Source organism: Equus quagga, chromosome 12 (genome assembly GCF_021613505.1).
Source record: "Equus quagga isolate Etosha38 chromosome 12, UCLA_HA_Equagga_1.0, whole genome shotgun sequence".
Classification (NCBI taxonomy): domain Eukaryota; kingdom Metazoa; phylum Chordata; class Mammalia; order Perissodactyla; family Equidae; genus Equus; species Equus quagga.
The window spans coordinates 83,339,867-83,359,708 of record NC_060278.1 but is presented as its reverse complement, the minus strand read 5'-3'; the positions used below and the strand labels follow the sequence as shown (position 1 = coordinate 83,359,708).

General features: G+C 45.0%; 1 protein-coding gene across 1 annotated transcript in view; it reads left to right on the top strand.

Moving 5' to 3' along the window:
* The first annotated feature begins 2,041 nt into the window (after positions 1-2,041).
* Positions 2,042-19,842, top strand: part of PSMF1 (proteasome inhibitor subunit 1) — a 39,027-nt gene continuing 21,226 nt past the window's right edge. The window contains exons 1-4 of the mRNA XM_046679033.1: positions 2,042-2,321; positions 8,506-8,658; positions 10,105-10,187; positions 19,485-19,670. Of these exons, the coding sequence (XP_046534989.1) occupies positions 2,193-2,321; positions 8,506-8,658; positions 10,105-10,187; positions 19,485-19,670 (551 nt within the window). The 5' untranslated portion in view covers positions 2,042-2,192. The remainder of the gene's footprint in view (positions 2,322-8,505; positions 8,659-10,104; positions 10,188-19,484; positions 19,671-19,842) is intronic.

Here is a 19,842-nt window from a genome sequence, read left to right as displayed (position 1 = left end):
TAGGGAGCCAATGTTCTGTGAGATTCTGGCCATAAGTGATTGCATGAAAAGCAATGGCTGAACCAAAGGGGTGGGGATGGGGGAGCTGTCAGCCCAGGTGCAGGCAATGAGGGGTGCATTGTCGGTAAAAAACTTGAAAGTGATACCGAACCTGAAGTGAGTTCGCTCACCCGTTGCGCAGCAAGCCAATCTCTGACACTGGGTGTGGTGGAAGAAAGTAGGAATTTTATTTTTGCACAGCGCTGAGCAAGGAGAGAGGGCAGCTAACGCTGAAATCCCAAACTCCCTGAAAAGCTAAGAGGAAGGGTTTTTATTTGGGGTTTTAGGTAGGGGAGGGGGAGCATATGGCCTTGCTGGTCAGCAGCTTTCCCACCAGCCTGTATCTCTTTTCCGGGAGGAGAGAATCCGGGTGCTTGTCCTTGGCAGTGTCTGTCTCCATGGAGGATAGTGGACTCTGGAGCCAGGAAGCCGGAGAGTAAGCAGGGAATGAGTGTTTTGGTTTTAACCCCATATATGCTGGGTTTAATGTGGGGAAACTGATATCAGGGTCGGGATCAAAAGCACAACTAAAACTGACCAACAGCCAGTCTTCTTTTTATTATCACCATGAACCAGCCATTTTAATTGTCTTCAATGGTAACATTCTCCTCTGCACTGAGGCTGATAGCTCTTGCTGCTGCATGCCCACCCCTTGGCTCCCCACTAACACCAACTGCACTCCATGGAGGAGAGAATAATTGCTTGTGAGCAGAGGAAATGGGGGAAAGCCTCAGGAGGTGGCAGGAAGTAGTCAGATTCAGAATATATTTTGAGGGTAAAGTTGACTAGTTTTGCTGTTGGATTAGACATGGGTGTGAGAGAAGAGAGGAGTCAAGATTATTGCAGTCAAGAGTTCTGGGGCTGAAGGGAGAGTTGGAGGAGATGATGTCAGAGAAAGGTGAGGGGTGGGGGAAGGCGGGCACAGACCTTATGCAGACTACAGGGAGGACTTGACTCTTCCTTTGAGTGTGATGGGAGCCCCGGGAGGGTTTCGAGCAGAGGAGGGATGTGATCTGGCATGCGTTCTAACAGAATCTCCAGTTGCAGAGTATGGAACAGACTTTAGGAGACAGAGATGCAGTAGAGCAGTTCAGAGCCTGGTGCAGACATGCAAGTGAGAGAGGGATAAGGGTGGCTTGTGTGTGTGTGTGTGGGGGGGGGGGGGGGGGGGGGGATTGACTGGGATGGGAAAACTAAATTTGAGTAAAAACAATAAGTGGATTTCAAAAAAACTTGTTGAAGAAACAATAGGTGGCAAAAATCATGAAGGAGACAGGCAAATAAATGCTTGAAATTTGGTAGTGGATCAGGAGCTCCAACTCTGTGGACAGCAGCTGTGCCTTCTTGATGGAAGTGGCTTCAGTTCTCTGAGCTGGTTTTGTCACCTGCAAAATGAGGATGAAAATGGAACGTAACTCACAGAGTTGTTGACAGGGTGATGTAAAGATTTTGGCACAGGATCTAACACACAATAAACATTTAATAAATGTTATCCTAGGAGCCATACTGCTGGGTTCCAGTATCATCTCTGCCATTCACTGGCTGACTGTCATTTTGGTCAAATCTACCCCGTCCCTCTGTTTGCCCATCTGAAAAATGGGGCTATCATTAGTACCAACTTCACAGGGTCAGGTCGTGAGAATTAAATAAATGACTACACTATAGCATTTAGAACAACGTGACACGTAGCAAGCACTGCATAAGTCCCAACTATTATGATCAATATGCTTTAGCCATATTTCATAACCAGCATAAGCCCATTCCAGTCTGCAAACGGCAAGTCTGTGGCTCAGAACAAGGTGGCCTCGTCTCGAAGACCCAACACCCTGCGCGCAGCAGTCCTCCTATCTCCTGGGGAAAATGTGCGATTCCGGCTTTGAACGGCCGCGTCCCTCCACTCCCTTGCGCTGCCTGTCGGAACCTTTAAGCGCGGTGCTCGGGTTTCCGGCCGGGCGCGCTCCTCAGCTGCGCCACCGCTTGGAATTAATTCCGGCGACCGCGCCCCCACCCCTGGGCGTCTCCATTTTGGCGGCTGGTGGAGGCGCGGCCAGGACGAGTCGGGTAGCTGAGCGGAGGCTTCAGTACGCTGAAGGCCGATCGGCTCACTGCCGTCTCTCCCTTCCTTCCTCCGCCCGCAGAGGCCGGGGGCGCGCATGGCGGGCTTGGAGGTGCTGTTCGCGTCGGCGGCGCCGGCCATCACCTGCGCGCAGGACGCGCTCGTCTGCTTCCTGCACTGGGAGGTGGTGACGCACGGCTACTACGGCTTGGGAGCCGGCGACCAGGTACGCCTCGGAGCCGGGCCTGGGCGGGGGGCGAGGTGTCAGCTGCGCAAACCCAGGTCCGGTCCAGGCGCCTGGCCTTCCCTCCACGTCCAGGCCCCGGGGCTTCTGACCCCGTTGGGTCTGTGGGTCTGGGGGGTGCCCTACTGCCCCAGCCCAGCGCCCCCGCAGCTCGGCGGACGCAACACGATGGGAACGCCCAAGGACCGAAACTCGCCCCAACACAGCCTGGGGGCCGCCCCGGCCAGCATCGTGCAGACCGGGCACTCCTCACCTAGCTGAAAGTCCACACGGCGGGGGTGGGCTGGGCTCCGTACTGCCCTCGAGCCTCCCCCGGCTGTCAGGATCCAAGCACGGGGGTGAACTTTGACTCTAGCGCCAGCCCAGGTCCTTTCTGCGCTCCTCAGCCTGAGCCCGGAGAGCTCACGCACCCTTTACCGAATGCGTGCACCCGTGCAGACCACTCGCCTCTGTCATCCCCGCCTCGGGCTCTGGGAAACCGCCGCCTCCCAGACGTACACGTACACCCTGGGTGTGAGGGCCGGGTAAGGGTTCCTCCCCAGCAGCTGTCCCTACAGGGCTAGCCCCTCATGCTCTCCCATCCTCACGCTCTGCCTCTTACAGCTGGAGGTCTTGTTGTCATCCCCACAGAGCCCCAGGACTGCCGAGCCCGGCCCACCTCACTGATTCTTTGCTGTAGCATTCTCCCATCTTCCCTACCCCTACCCTGTGACTATCACCCTACATGTGAGCTTCCTGGGAGAACTGGGCTTGGCCCCTTACTGCCCCTTCATTTGCCTTCTCCTCCATCGGAGAACATATCCTCCCAGCCGCGCTCACCGCATACACACACTCGGCACTCCAGGCTGCCGCTCACGGTGGCTCTCAGAACCTAGACCAGCTCTGGGGAACAGGGCACCTCACCCCTCGCATCTTACAGTGAGTTTTAACCTTCCTCTCATTTCGAATTGCTTCAGTTCTCGAATTCCATGATCCTTTTTCAGTTTCTCAGATATGTATCCAGAGTCTTAACTTTTCCTGTCTTGACAGAGAGCTTTAGGATCCCTCCTCAAACATCCTGAGCCCTTAGAACTAGGTAATCCTCCCACCCCCGGCTGCCCCACTCCTCTGTCCCTGAGAACTACTGATCAAGACCACTACACCTCTCACGCTTTGCCCCCACCAGCAGGAGTCAAGACAGGAACTGTCACGGGTCTCTGGTTCGTTTATTTTCCAGACCTCAAGTATCTCCCTGGGACCGCAGATACACACTTAGCATCCCCTCCAGGCTCACCATACTTTATCCCTCCTGTGGACTCTAGGACTGGAGATAAGGCTGGGAAAGAAGGGCCAGCCTTTCACACACACCTGGAAGCAGGAACTGTTTCTTCCCCACAGATGCTTCTGTTCCTGGCCCCCCTGTTCAGCCCACACTTGGTTCCACTTCCCTTGCCTTTCAGGACTTCAGACCTTCGCACCAGGTGGACTGAGCTCCACTCACAAGTGTCCAGCTTCCCCTTTCAGAGCAGAGTCTCTGCAGTGGAGGCCTTGCGTCTCCTCACTTGCCTACTGCAGCTTTCCAGTCTTTAACAGCTCTTTCACTTGCCCCAGTCATTTCATTTCAACTCTTCCTTGGAATTTCTCCCAGGAAGCTGAGGTGTCGGATGGTGTTTGGTGGGGGTGGGGGGATGGGGTTGGAGAGGCGAGTAAGACCTGGTCCTGACCTTGGGGCTCCCCCATCGGCCCTCAGCTCCCCCGCCCCTTGCCCTGTCCTTCAGCTCTGTCCTGTTTCCTGTCCCTCTTCATGTACCTCAACTTATTTACTCCCAGCTAGCCAGTTCTGCTCTGACATCCTGTCAGAACCTTTCCCCTAGAACAGGAGCTTGTTAGAGGGGGCCTGTGTGACTCCCTTCTCTTCTTCCCATTCCGTTAATACGTGTCAACACTGCAGATGTGCTCCCACTGCTTCCCTCACACATCCTTTCGGCAGCTCCGTCTGAGTCAGTTTGACAGCTTAGGGACATCAGTTCATATAGGTCCTTGCCTCCTTCCAGCTGGCATCATCCCCTTGCCATATACTCCTGACCCAAAAATTTTCAGGTGAAATGTGCAGAAAGAATATGATCTCATTTTAATACTGGTTTAAAAAAATAAAGAAAAGATCCGTGGCTGATTTCCAAAGGTCCGTCTAACTCCACTCTGTTCGTGGTGCCATGTGTTGAGTTGATGCAGGCCAGAAAAAGAAGCTGGCTCCAGGGGAGGCCGAGGAGAGTGGGATGAAGGTTTTGAAAGGCGTTGCGCCCTGTCTGTCTGTCCACCCCAGTGCTAAATCATGGTGCCTCTGAGGGGATGGGGTTGGTATTGCACCCCGGAGTGTAGTTTTCCTTCTCTCTGTCCTTTCTCTTAAGTGCCGTGGGAGCTCAGGTTGCACTTGTCCTCCTCTCACTTCTGCTGGGTCTCCTTTCATTCAGAGTAGAAGCTGTTTGGAGAGGCATCTTTCCTGTTAGTTTATTTAAGAGAGGGTTTAATTTCCTAGTCTGAAACCAATAGTGTCGCCCAGCTCAGAGGATGTTTATGTTGCCCCTCCAGCCACCTCCTGCTCCCCACCCTTTTGGGGTGATAAGAGAGAGAGGAAGGTCCCGAAAGTGTGTACTTGATCATATAATATATTGACAGTTAAACGGAAAGCTAAGTTGTCTGCTTTTCTCTTTGGTGTTGTCTCCTCTGGTACAAGGGAGTTGTGTACATAAACGTTGATCAGGAGAGCAGTGCAGCCATCGGCTTCTATAAAAACCCAGTATTTGAATTTGGATTTCTTTTTTGAAGTCAGCACCACTCCACATAAGAGCTTTACAGCTGTGTCAAGTGATTTAGGTGGCAAGAGGATACAGATGACCATAGACTTAAGTTAGAGAATTTTGTTTTGTGTTCTAGGAATCTTAAGGATTATGTTGAAAAAGAGAAAATGTCCCAGATGATCTGCTTGAGTTTCTTTGAATGTCTCTCTTTAGCTGAGAGACACTGGAGTGAACTCTTGGCCACTAAAGAATGTTTCCAGCCCCAAGATTTTGCCTAAGAGGACAACTGTCTTTACTTTCTTGGGACCAGTCTGGTGGATGTGGCTGGGAAAAATCTCCAGCCATAGCCGAAGCCTCTAGAAGCTTTGAATGTCAAACCCAGCTCTGCACCTGACTTACTGTGACCGTGGGCGATTCTCAGCCCCCCTCAGCCCCTCTCAGCCCCTTGATTGTGCATCCGAGGGAGTTAAACTTCACAGCCATGCGCTTTGGCTACTTTCCAGCTGTAGCTTTCTGGGTGGCCTGATGTTGGATGTCAGGGCCTAGAGGCAGTCGAATGTTGTGTTTGGCCTGATATCACCCAGGCCAGTCCCTCTCAGTTCCACCTGTTTTCCCCATATCAGGGCAGCCCTTGGGCAGGGGAACCTCGGTTCCACCACAGTGAGCGGCGCCAGCCTCCCCTCACCCCAGGATTCTCTCATACTCTGGAAGCCAGAGGTTATGTGATAGTGAGCGGACCAAATTATCTATATTCCAGGAAAGAATTCTAGTGGATTGAATACTATACATGAAGGATATAAATATAAATTCAGAGGCCCTTGCCAGAACAAGGACAAGGCATGTTATCCAATTTTGGCTTCCGAAGTAAACCCTAAATCCACAACACTAAACACATTACAGGAAATTTACCCAATTAAGGGTGATGGGATAGTTTCTTTCTCACTCAGCAGAGTGGTTTGATAAGTTTCACTTTTGTTTTTTGCCACTCTCATTTCTCTGCTTCAGGCCTGTGAGTTTCCTTGTCATCCAGTCGGTTTTAAGCCATGCGGTTGCACATCTTGAAATGTATTTGAGACTGCTTCCCACATTGGATTCCTGAGCACCAGGGGCGACCAAAGAGGAGAGGCCCGTGGTTCTCCCCACTCCTGGCCTCCCGTCTGCTTGGTGTAGGAGGGTCTGTGGTGCTGGGCCTTTGTCTTTGCCGTTGTCCTTCACCTGTGGTCCTACTCCCTCCCCTGTGTTCTCGTGAATACCGATCCTCCCAGTCCGCTTGCTCTGTGTTTAGCTATATAAATATGCATCCATGAAAAAAAATACAGGTTTTTTGTGTTTTAAGAATTTTTTACATAAATAGTATCCAGCTATAAATCTCATTTTTTCTTAACTTTTAAGTCATATTTTTTATATTTATCAGTAATACTACAATTAGATCTAGTTTATTCCTTCGAACTGCTATACAGTATTCCTCTGTGATTATATTTTGCATTTTACCTCCACTTTGGTGCCCCCAACAAGGTTGTGATGAAGATTCCTTGTCGCGTCCCCTGTGTCTCTGTGCACAGGGTTTCTTCCAGGAGTGGAGGTTTTGGGTCCTGGGGTATCAGGTCACCTAATTATACTAAGTACTGCCAGATTGCTCTCCAAAGAAGTTGTATGAATGCAAATGGAAGCCAGCAGTGCCTGGAGGTTCCCATTCTCCCCACACTCACACAAACATCTGGCAAAAAAATAGAAAAACAGATAAAACTGGTCCAATAGGTGTGACCTGTTATCTCGTTATTTCAGCCTGGGCTTCTTTGAGTGCTAGTAAAGTTGAACAGCCCTTTATACTCTGTTAGCTGCTGTTATCTTTTGCTTGTTTATATCCCCTGCCAGTTTTTTGAGTGGGTTCCCAATTTTGTTATTTATTTACCAAGCATTCCCTTTATTTGCTAGTTATTAACTCTTTTCACTTGCAGCCATGGCAAATATCTCGTCCTAGCCTGTGATGCCTGTTAACTTTGTGGTGTCTTGTTGAACAGAAGCTTTAAATTATGAACAGTCTCAAAGACAGCACTGTGTTTCTTTTGTGGATCTTATTTAAGACATCTTTCCCCACCTGGAAATAACTACATTAGTTTTTACTGTAGAAATAGTTTGAGAACTATTTCTCAAACTTCAGTGTGTAAAGAAAAATCCTAAGATCATTTAAAAAGAAAAGAAAGGAAGATAACACAACTCACAGTGATGCATTTTACTAGGTTGGCAAAAATTTAAAAATTGGGCCGTGGCAATGTTGCTGACCACACGGAACAAGAACTCTGATGCATTGCTCATGGGAGTGTAAATCAGTACCTCTTTGGAAAACAATTTGACTTTATCGTATAAATTAAAAGATTTTCCCCTAGACATAGTCTATAGAAATTTATCCACATGTGTACTAGGAGATGGGTACAAGTAAAAGCATTGTTTAGAATGGGAAAACAAATAAACTGGAAACACTCCACATATCCATCAAGTGAATGTGCAGCTTGCAGCATATTCGTACAATGGTACGCTTTGTGGCTGTGAACTGTAAAGCAATGCAATGCTGTGTAGTGAATCAACTACAGTTAAATGCATTCACATGGATAAATTTCAAAAAACTGTCAAATGAAAAAGGCAAGTGATAAAAGTGATGCCATTTATAAAAAATTGAAAAACATTTGAAACAATATATTTTTAGGGTTGTGTATAACTGTAAGGAAAAGTAAAGAAATTTTAGAAAATACAGAGTAGTGATTACCCCTGAGGGGGAAGAAGGGATATTCATTGGGGGTACGCTACTTAAGGCTTTAGCAGTATTGGCAATGTTCTATTTCTTCACGTGGTGGTACATACATCGGTGTCTATTTTATCATTCTTTTGTATCTTGTACATATGCTACATTTTGTGTGTGTATGAAAATTGTTCATAATTTTTGTTAAACCACTATGGTGGTCTGGAGAGGGATATATTAGAATCTGTATTTTCAGTCAACACTTTGGCGATCCTATTGCAGATGGCCCAAGTGCCAACTTTGAAAAACACTGCCTTAATATTTCACAGTATCCCTTGAGATGATTGGCCCTATTCTTGGCAGGGGGATGGAGAGGGGATTATTATTGAAGCAAGGCTGCAGATTCTTGACAGGTTCCAGGGCTGTGCCGTAAAGGCAGTCAGACATGAGGCAGGGAGCACTAGAGCAGGAGTCCAGAGACCTGAATCCAAGGCCTCTAACTTGCTGCATGCCCTTGGTCATTTTATTTCTCTCGGCCTCCCTGTCCTCATCTGTCAAGTGGGGGAGTGGGATTAGATTATTGGTAAGGTCTTTTATAGCTCTGTGTTCTGAGGTCATAGTCTTCCTCCTCTCAACCCTGGTGTCTTCTCAGCCGGGTCCCAGTGATAAGAAATCAGAACTACTGCCAGCCGAATGGAACAGCAATAAAGACCTGTACGTCCTCCGGTATGAGTCTAAGGATGGGTCCAGAAAGCTCCTCGTGAAGGCCGTCACTGTGGAGAACAGCATGATCATCAATGTGCTGGTGAGTTTCTGGGACCCATAGGGGTTCACTGATGGGAGTGGACATTGGGATCGCTTTTTTGAAACCCATTTAACAGTATGGATCAGGAGCCCTAAATGTTTATGAACCTTTACCCAGTGATCCTACTTCTGGAACTTTATCCTGAGGCAAGAACCCTAAATATAGAAAAGCTTTGTGCTCAGAGATGCGCAGCTCCCTGGTATTGTTAAAGGGGGACTTTCCATTACGGAGGAATGGTTAAGTAGATCAGGGTAAATGCATTTAGTGACAACATGGCAGAAAAAAGCTTATTGTCGTTCCAGGGGGCTACTTTGGGTAAGCCTGGCTCTCTGCTTCCTTGGAGCCTTTACACTTCTTGTTTCCTGTGCTGGGAAGCTCTTACCCCCACCTGTGGACCTCCTCGCACACATACACACCCTCCACTCTTTAGCCTGGCTAGCTCCCTCTCATTGTCACTTCCTCTGGAAGTTCAGTCCTGACTACCTACTCGCGCCTGCGAGAAAAATCTAAATTATGCCTTTCTACTTCATCATTTTATTTTCCTGCCTGGAACTACCCAATTTGTAATTATGTACTTACTTATGTTTTCATTTAATGTTTGCATTCTGCCACTGGACTGTAAGCACCACGAGAGCAGTGACCTCCTTTTTGTTAAGTTTTATGCTGGTTGTCTGTGTGTGTACAGATGAAAGCTTTTTTCACTCAGTATGTTTTGGAGGTCTTTGTGTGGGAATGTATATAGATATACCTTATTCATTTTAACTACTCTATAGTATTCCATAATACGATAATTTATTTATCCCTTTTCCTTTTGATGGACATTTAGATCTTGTATCAAACGGGGTTCTTATAAACAACAAAGTCCCCTCAGTTTAGTTTAAACAGATTGGGTTTATTAAAAGAACTGGGATGGGTCACTGAATTGTTGGAAGGGCTGGAAAAACAGGTTCAAGGCTGGGCTTCCAGGATAGTGCCCCAAACCAAGCCATGGAAACCACTGCTGCTGCCACCAACCCCAGGACATTAGGTCCTGGCCAATACTGCCAGCCCTAGTGCCCCCTTTCATGAGCCACTTATGTTGTGACCCCTGCTGCCTCCCTTATTAGCAAGATGTGTCTCCCCCTTGCTGGGCCTGCTTTTCCATGTTGCCCCGCTCCAAATTGAAGTTGTGCATCCATTTGGCACCTCAGTTACATGCCTGTGCCCAAGTTGCAAAGAGCCTGGGGGTAGGTTTTCTGGGCTCTGCCTCAGAAAGTCAGTATTCCCAAATCAGAGAAGTCCCCATGCATTGGAATGGCATTCCCTACATTACAGACAGTCCTTATATATGTCTCCTTGTGCATATATGTATTCCTTTAGGTTGAATATTTAATTTTCTCCCCGTACCCACCCATGCATTAACTAGGAATATCCCTAGTCTCTCATTTTCTGTTTTCATTTTTCTAGGAATATGGCTCACAGCAAGTGTCAGACTTGACCCTGAATTTGGATGATTATATTGATTCAGAACACCTGGTTGACTTCCACAGGTACTTCTAAGTGATGGCTTTCCTCTGGGAAAAAGAAGAGAGAACCAGTGGCCAGATATGAGGAATGGGGTAGAGGTGACCAGAGAATGGAGGAAGGCTAATGAAGGGATCTTTCACCCCTGGGCACAGTCACTTCTCAGTTTTCTTTGCTGTTTGTAATTTATTTGAGGAGAAGACTCACATGGGAAATGCCATGTGAAATAAAATGATGCAATCAAGAGTCCACAAGGGCGGCAGTGGCTACAGAATAGAGTTGGGGCCAGGTGAATGGGGTCAGGCGGGGTAGGCTCCTGGGAAAAAGTGTGCCTGATCAGGTTTCCACTCCACCCCCAACTTTTCTTTTTCCAATAGACTTTCTTTTTAGATCAGTTTTAGGTTCACAGCAAAATTGAGCAGCACATGCAGAAAGTTCCCGTGTCCGTCCTGCCCCACCTGACGCACAATCTCCTTCTCTCTCAGCGTGCTGCCCCAGAGTGGGGCCTATTTTAGGATGGATGAACCTACACTGACACATGTTGTCACCCGAAGTCCATAGTTTACATCAGAGTTCACTCTTGGTGGTGTCGGAGTATGTTTAGTTTTGTAAGAAACTGCCAACCTGTCTTCCAAAGTGGCCGTACGGTTTTGCCTCCCCACCAGCAGTGAATGAGAGTTCCTGTCGCTCAGCATTGTCAGCATTTAGTGGTGCTAGTGTTTCAGATTTTGGCTCTTCTAATAGGTATGCAGTGGTATCTTGTCGTTTTAATTTGCAGTTCCCTGATGATATCTGTTACTGAGTGTCTTATGCTTATTTACCATCTGTATATTTCCTTTTGTGGGGTGTATGTACAGGTCTTTGCTCTATTTTTAATTGAGTTGTTTTCTTATTGTTAAGTTTTAGGAGTTCTTTGTATATTTTGGCTAACAGACCTTTATCATATATGTGTTTTGCAAATATTTTCTCCTAGTCTGGCTTGTCTTCTCATTCTCTTGACTTTATTTTTTCTTTTTGAACCATCTGAGAACTATTTCCACACTTTCTGAACCTTAACCCCTAGATATTTCAGCATGTGTCTCCCTGTTCCTACAAGGGTATCCTCCTGTATAAGCTTAATACAATTATCACACTCAGGAAATGTAGCACTGATACATTAATATCATTTATACACGCTCCAAGCTCAGATTTCTCAGTCATCCCAGGAATATCCTTTTTAGCTAGTCTTGGTTTTTGGTTTGAGGTTTTTTTTCTTATCCAACCAAAGATCACACATTGCATTTATTTTCATGTCTCTTTACCTTTAATCTGGAATGGTTTCCTAGACTGTTTTTCATGGCACTGGTATTTTTGAAGACTTGAGGTCAGTTACTGTGTGGGATGTTCAGATTGTTTCCTCATCATTTGATTCAGGCTGAACATTTTCGACAAGAGCACTGCATGGGCGAGGCTGTGTTCTCGTCAGTGTTGCACATCAGGCATGTGACGTCTGTCTCCTCGTTGGTTTGGTTCAGTTTGATCACTTGGTTATGACGGTATCTGCCAGTTCCTCTATAGTAAGGGCATGTGTTTCCCTTTGTGTTTAGTAAGTGATCTGTGGGATTATACTAGCAGACTGGATATTCTGCTTCCTAAAGGGCTTTCACCCCGTGGTTTTAGCATCTATTGATCCTTGCCTGAATCAATTATTACTGTGATGATTACAAAACAGTAATTTTCTATGTTCATCATTCTTTCTACACTCACTAATTAGTATTTTTTAAATAAAAAAGTTTCCTTTTTAATTTTAATAAAATGGATTCCATTTTATTCAGTTTTAGTCCATTTCTGTTATTCTTTGCACAAGTTGTTCAGAGTTGACCCATGGGAACCCCTTCAAGCTGCCTCCTTTGTCCTTTTGACACGTCCTCATCATTCTTTGAGTGTTTTCATACTTTCTGGTACAATAAGATGTTCTAGCCTCACCTTGTACTTTACTTGCTCTTGCCTTGAAATCAGCCATTTATCTAAGGGACTGTGATTTCTGTTGGTGGGGAATAGTATTTAAAAACCAAAATCTGGGCCCTGAGTGTGCTTATTAATACTAAGGATGTTATTGCTTCCAGGCCTTTTCAGAGAGTAGAGCTAGGAAACTTTTTCCTTAAAGTTTTTTTTCTTAAAGTTTAAACTGATACTTTTATTTTTAATCTAACACCATAGGATTCTTGTTCTCTTATTCCATACTTGTATCTCTCTTCTGTGGTGAGAACCCTGATGCCCAGCGGCATCAATATATGTACTCATTTGTTTGATTTTAAAATAACACACACATAGTTTCTAAACTGCTGCATCAATACCTACCAGTAACAAATCTAAGTAAAGTTCCAAATACGATTTCTTTCCAGTTCGTTTTGTCCTTTGACCTTATCCCACTGAGGACATATATAGTCAGAGTATTGTGTTCAAAAGGTACTTAAATTAATGCTTGTTTTTCCATCAATGTAATGAAATTCTCTCTTTGATATACAGTTAGGCCCATTTATTTGCACTTTAGGGACTTTTCCCCCATCCTCATTGACCTTCTCAGGTTTTGGATGAAGCTTGACATCACTATAAATTCAGTCATCAGAACTGCCTAGAAAACCCTGTTGCATTTAATTGCATTTAATCAGCAATAACCATTTTGAACAAGCTCAATTCCTCTCAAACTTTCAAACCACCTGCCTCCATCATTCTGGCCACCCATCTTTGTCTCTTTCCCTTTTCCATGCAACCTTTGTGTGAAGCGGTCCCAACTTCCGCTTCTGCTCGTTACCCTCCAGTCAGTTTCCCACACAGCAGTTGGAGCAGCCTTTTTAGAACAGGCCAGATTGTGGGTGAAACCCTTGCTTGAAATCCTTTGGTGATCCTACCTCACATACACCAGGGTGGCTACTATGAGAAGAAAACAGATGTTGGCAAGGATGTGGAGAAGTTGGAACCTTTGTACACTGTTAGTGGAAATGTCAAATGGAGCGGCCACTATGGAAAACAGTATGATGGTTCCTCAAAAAATTAAATTACCATATGATCCAGCAGTTCAGCTTCTGGGTATCGACCCAGTAGAATTGAAAACAGGGTCTCAGCGATATCTGTGCACCTGTGTTCGTGGATGCATTATTCACAGTAGCCAAAAGGTGGAAGCAACGTAGATGTCCATGAATACCTAGGACAGATGACTGGATAAATACAATGTGGTATATACAGTCTGCCTGTGTCTGAGAGTTTCTCATCCACAGGTTCAACCAGCCTCAGAGGGCTGATAAGAGACTTGAGCATCCGAGGATTTTGATATCCTTGGGGGGTCACGGAACCAGTCCCCTGCCAGTACCGAGGGACAGCTGTACTTACAATGGAGTGTTATTCAGCTTTAAAAAGGAAGGAAATGCTGACACATGCTTCAGCAGGGATAAACCTCGAGGACATTATGCTAAGCAAAATAAACTGGTTACAAGCAGGCAAATACTGCATGATTCCACTTAAATGAGGTTCCTAGAGTAGTCAGATTCATAGAGACAAAGTAAAATAGTGGTTGCCGGGGGCTAGGAGAGGGGAGAATAGGGGATTGCTGTTTAATGGGTACGGAGTTTCAGTTTTGCAAGATGGAAAGAGTTCTGAAGATGGTGGTGATTGTGCCACAGTGTGGATGTACTTGATACTACTGAACTGTACGCTTAAAACTGGCTGTTGGTAAATTTTATGTATATTTTACAATTAAAAGTTTTTCAACTCTAAGAAACAAAACAAAACCCTTAGTGAATGTTCATTGCTCTTAAGATAAAGAACCAAATCTTTGATGAGGCCTGAAGTCTAGCACCCAGCCCCTCCAACGTCATCCTCTACCACTTCCCCCTAGTTCCTGTGCCTCAGCCACGGTGCCCTGCTGCCCCCGACATCAGGCCCTGTCCTTCCCCCTTCAGAGCCGGCCCTCTGCCTGGAGCGCTCTCCCCGACCTCACACAGCCAACTCCTCTTCTTTCTTCAATTCCCATTCAAATGTCAGTTCCTCAGAGAAGCCGCCCCTGGCAGCCCGTGTTGGATGTTTCGAAACCACCTTTTAAGACGTTGATAAGTAGGTATCTTATGATTGACTTCTTGGAGTTGGTCTCCCCCAGTAGCCTGTGATCTCCCTGGGGCAGGGCCTGGGGCTGTTTTCTGTATAGTGGACAGGGGAATGAAGGAGTGAAGTGAGAGGCCAGCCCTGGCCTTGGCAGAGCTGTGCACACCATTCCCCCACACCCCTTAAAGGGCTTGAGGGAAGGACATGGGGAGTGTGGCTTCTCCTCCTTCTTCTGGAATGCCAGTGGGAGAGAAATTTACAAAACCTGTGGAAGAACCCAGGCGCTGAACTAAGCTTTCATGCTCCTTAGAGCAGTTAGTCCCCCTCGGCAATACTGAGAGAAAACGGTGGTGTCTCCATTTATTTCTTTTAAAAATACATTTGCTGTTGGGATTTTGTGGGGGGAGGTGTTTTGTTTTTCGATTACTGTGAAATGAGGGAACTGAGAACAAAATGAGATGTCAGCAGAGAGTGCTTAGTGCTGGGCCCAGCTCTTAGTACAGACGCACCGGGAAAAAATGTGATACCAGGAATCATCTCCATGGAAACTGAGGCCCTGAGAGCTGGGGTGTGTCTGCCTCCGGATGGGAAGCCCCTCCCTCTCCTTGGCCTTGCTGCCAGCAGCCTGAGCTGCCTGCTTCGAGGCCCCTTCCCCTGTTAGGTCGTCACGGCGTGTCTTGCCTATCCTAGGTGGGGATTTGTGCCCCTTGGTGAGCCAGCTGGTCTGCTAAAGAGCGTAACCCTGCTCCGCCCCACTCCTTCTGCGTTAGACGGGGCGGCAGGCTGTCTTTTGCTGCTACCAAAGTGGCAGTTCTACTCAGACTTAGAAATTCTGCAAGAACTTCTCCTTCGGGACTTGGCAGTTTTGAATGGGACCTGAGTTCTGCAGGTGAACATCTTCCATGGGGAGATCAGAGGCCTTCGACTGTATCACACAGCGCGTCTGACTTGAGGAAAGAGGAGTTAGATTTATCCCCTCCACCCAGCTTGGACGGGGAAGCAGCAAGCTCCCTGAAGGTCTGTGTTCTAAGTAGGAACCTGATCTTTGTAGGGATGTATGGACCGCAGGCCCCCAGATCTTCTAAGCCATTGCAGATGTTACACTTTTTAACCCTGGAACTCTTTCTTTAAGCATAGTGTTTTAGGATTGGCATATTAAGCCAGTTCAAGTAGACTTGCTATGGTGGAAAGGACGGGGGCGGGAAGTGGAGGTCCCCGTGCTTCACATACTTGGCTTTCTCTGTTGCCCTCCCTGAGTCCCCTTGTAGCTAGAGAAAACCCATTAATTCAAGTCTAATATTCTCAGTTTATCTTATGGTTATATAATAAATGTATTTTTTAATTAAACTTTTGATTTTGAGGTATTTGTAGTCTTAAATACAGTTGTAAGAAATAATACAGAGAGACTTTGTATTGAGAAAAATAGCATCATACAGATAATATCATACTAGATATTACAGCCAGGATATTGACGTTGAGACAATGATACAAAGCATTTCCATCACCACAAGGATCCCTCCTGATGCCCTTTTCTAGCCACACCCACTCCCACTCCCTACCACTGACCCCACTGGCAGCCACCATTTATTCTCCATTTCTAAAATGTTGTCATTTCAAAAATGTTACATAGATGGAATCATACAGTATGGAAGCTGTTAGGTTTGGCCTTTCTCGTTCAGTGTAATACCATTGTGGCCCCTCTGAGTAGTTGCATGCCTCAGTAGTTTGTTCCTTTGTATTGCTGAGCAGTATTTCATGGTGTGTATGTACCACAGTTTGTTGAACCATTCACTTGTTGAAGGACATGTGAGTTGTTTTCAGTTGTTTACTGTTTACAAGTAAAGGCGCTGTGAACATTCATGTACAGGCTTTTGTATGGACGTAATTTTCATTTTTCTGTAATAAATGCCCAAGAGTGATTACAATCCAATGGTAATTGCACATTTAGTTTTTTAAAAAACTGCCAAATGATTTTCCAGAGTGTCTGTACCGTTTTACATATCTACCACCAGTGTATGAGTGATAAAGTTTCTCTGCATCTTCACCAGCATTTGGTGTTGTCACTATTTTTCATTTTAGTTATTCTGATAGATGTGTAGTAATATCTCGTTGTGGTTTTAATTTGCATTTCTCTAATGGTTAATGATGTTGAGCATCTTTTCATCTGTGTACTTGCCATCTTTGGCAAAATGTCTGTTCGTGTCTTTTGCCCATTTTCTAATTAAGATTGTTCGGTTTTTTAATTGTTGTATTTTTGAGAGTTCCTTATGTATTTCAGATGCAACTCCTTCGTTAGATGTTGGTTTATAAACGTTTTCTTCCAGCCTTTAGGTTTTAAAAAATTTTCCTATCTGGGTCTCTCGCAAAGCAAAAGTTTTTAATTTTGATAATACCTATTTTGCTTTTATGGATCAAGCATTTGGTGTCAAGTGTAAGAACTCTTCGCTTGGCTTTAGGGCCCAAAGATTTTCTCCTATGTTGTTTCCTAAACATTTTACAGTTTTATGTTTTCCCATTTAAGTCTGTGGTCTGTTGTAAGTTAACTTTGTGTAAAATGTGAGGTTTAGACGGAAGTTAATTCTCTTGTCTGTGGATGTCCAGTTGCTCCAACACCATTTGTTCTTCCTTCATTGAATTGCTTTTGCAACTTTGTCAAAAATAAGTTGTCTCTTCTTGTGTGGGTCTGTTTCTGGGTTCTCTGCTTTTCTCCACTGATCTTTGTGTGTCTCTCTCTGCCAGTATCACACTGTATTGATTATTGTTGCTATATAGTAGACCATAATGTTGAGTAAAATGATTCCCCCCACTTACTTCTTCTTTGTTAAGATAGTTTTAGCTATTCTAGGGTCTGTGCCTTTGTGTATAAACTTTAGAATAAGCTGGTCTATGTCTATAAAAATCCTTGCTAGGATTTTAATAGGAGTTGCATTAAACCTATAGATCATTAAACCTGTAGTGGGGAAAATTGCTGTTTTTACTACGAACAGGGTATGTCTCTCCTTTTATTTAGGTCTTACTTTGATTTCTTTCATCATCATTTTGTAATTTTCAGTATATATACTGAACATGTTTTTGTTATTTCTTTTGCAGGGGTTGATTATAAATGGTGGTGTTCTTAGTTTTCATTTTCAGATGTTCATTGTTAGTATATAGAAAGGCAATTAATGTGTGTTAATATGTGTTGGTCTTGTATCCTGTCACCTTGCTGAACTCACAGTGTTCTTGGAAGGTTTTTTTGGATTCCTTGGGAATTTTAAGGTAGACTATTATTTCATCTACACATGGGGGCAGTTTTATTCTTGCTTTCTAATTTGTATCCTTTTTCCTTTTTCTTGCCTTATTGCAATGGCTGGAACTTCCAGTATTGTTAATATTGTTAATGTGTGTTAATTAAGAGTGTTGAGAGAGAAAATCCTTGCCTTATTCGCAGTCTTAGAGGCAAAGTATTAATCTTTCACTATTAAGTGTATTGTTAGCTGTAGGTTTTTTGTAGATGCTCTTTATCAAGTTGAAGAAGAGCCCCTGTCTTCCTAGCTTGTTGAGTTTTTATCATGAGTGGATTTATCATGTTGGATTTTATCAAATGCTTTTTCTGCCTCAATTGTTAGGATCGTATGATTTTTCTTAGCTTATTGATATGGTAGGGATTTGTGAATATTGAACCAGCTTTGCATACCTACAATAAATCCTATGGTATCATTCTTTCTATATATTTTTTAATTCAATTTGCTCACTTTTTTGTTCGTAGGAAATAGCTGGTCTGTAGTTCTCTCTTTTTTTGTACTGTCTGGTTTTGATATCAGGTAATACTGGCCTCATAAAATGAGTTGGGAAATATTCCCTTCTCCCTTGTTTTCTGAAAGTGACCACAAGTTGGTGTTAATTCTTCTTTAAATGTTTGATAGAATTTTCTACTGAAATCATCTGGACCTAGAGATTTCTTTTTTTGAGTGCTTAAGTATGAATCTAGTTATATTACTAGAACTATCCAGATTATCTGTTTCATTTTGGCTGAGTTGTTACAGTTTGTGGTGTTTGAAGAATTGGCCTAAGTTGTTGAATTAAATTGTTTTCAGTATTCTCTTATTATCCTTTCAATGGCAGCAAGAGTGTTGTAATATCTGCTCTTTCATTCTTGATACTCGTGATTTGTGTCTTCTCTTTATGTTTGCCAATCTTGCTAGAAGTTTATCAGTTTTAGTCATCTTTTGGAAGAACCACTTTTTTATTTTATTAATTTTCTCTATCGTTTTCCTGTTTTCCCTTTTATTGATTTCTATTCTTTATTATTTCCTTACTTCTGCTTCCTTTGGGTTGAATTTGCTCTTCTTTTTCTAGGTTCTTGAGGTCAGAATTGTGATTATTGATTTCTTTCCTCTTTTCCCATGTAAGTGTTTAGTACTGTAAAGTTTCCTCTCAGCACTGGTTTAGCTATATCCCACATATTGTAATATGTTGTATTTTTATTTTTATTTAGTGCTTTGTACTTTTTTTAAAAGACTTCCTCTTATCCATGGATTATCTAAAATTATGTTGCTTAATCAGAGACCTCCTCTCTGTTTTGATGTTTAGTATGATTCTATGTGGTCAGAGAACATACTCTCTATGATTTCAGTTCTTTTTAATTTGTGAGGTTTGACTCAGGATGTGGCTCTTTTTAAAACACCAGATTTTTAGGAACTCTAGAATCCTGCCCACTCTGACCTCAGTCTGCCTCAGCACCTCAGCTAGTGCTCACACTGCTTATTTCTCTCAGGTAGAGAAAAGAAGCCCAGAGCAGCCTTCCGAGGGCCCCCGAGTTAGTGACAAAACTGGGCCTGAGCCCCCAGAACCCTGCCTATCTGAACCAGGAACCTGATTCATCCTCCCCACAGAGCCTTGGCCTTCCATGACCCTTCCCATGACATGTGATGAACACACAGTGAAGCTAAGGGTGGGGTGGGTGTGGGTGGGGCTGATACAGAGGAGTGGCCAGTGCAGGCCCTGTGCCCCTATACCCTCACTTCTTTCTAATGGGGTGGTAAATGAGGAGGGGCAACTCAGATGCCTAAGAAGCTTAGGCCCAAATCTCGGAGACAACCCCGGGCTGTTGCCCCCCTCACGCAGGTCCGCCAGGCGGCCCATTCCCACCCTTGCAAACCTCCCAAGCGCAACGGCAAGAGCTGTCAGAGTCGCCGCCGCCAAAATACCGTAAACACAGTTGCCAGCCAGCTGCAAGCGGTTGACGCCTCGTCTGCTTCCTGCAGGACCTACAAGAACAGTGAGGATCTTCGGTCTCGAATTGTGTCTGGAATCATCACACCTATCCATGAACACTGGGAAAAGGCTAGTGTAAGCAGTCCCCACCGGGAGTTTCCCCCTGCCACTGCCAGAGAGGTGGACCCACTGCAGATTCACCCACAGCACCCACACACCAGCCGGCAGCCTCCCTGGTGAGTACAGAGGCCCAGCTGGGCAACCTATGCTTCTGCAGGAGGATTCCAGTCGTGACCATCCTGCCTCTTGACCTCCTCTCTCGCCCCCATTGTCTTCAACAGAATTGTTAAGAGTCTGGTTGTACAGAGATAGAAAATGAGACATAAGTGGAGCAGTGAGTTCTTATAC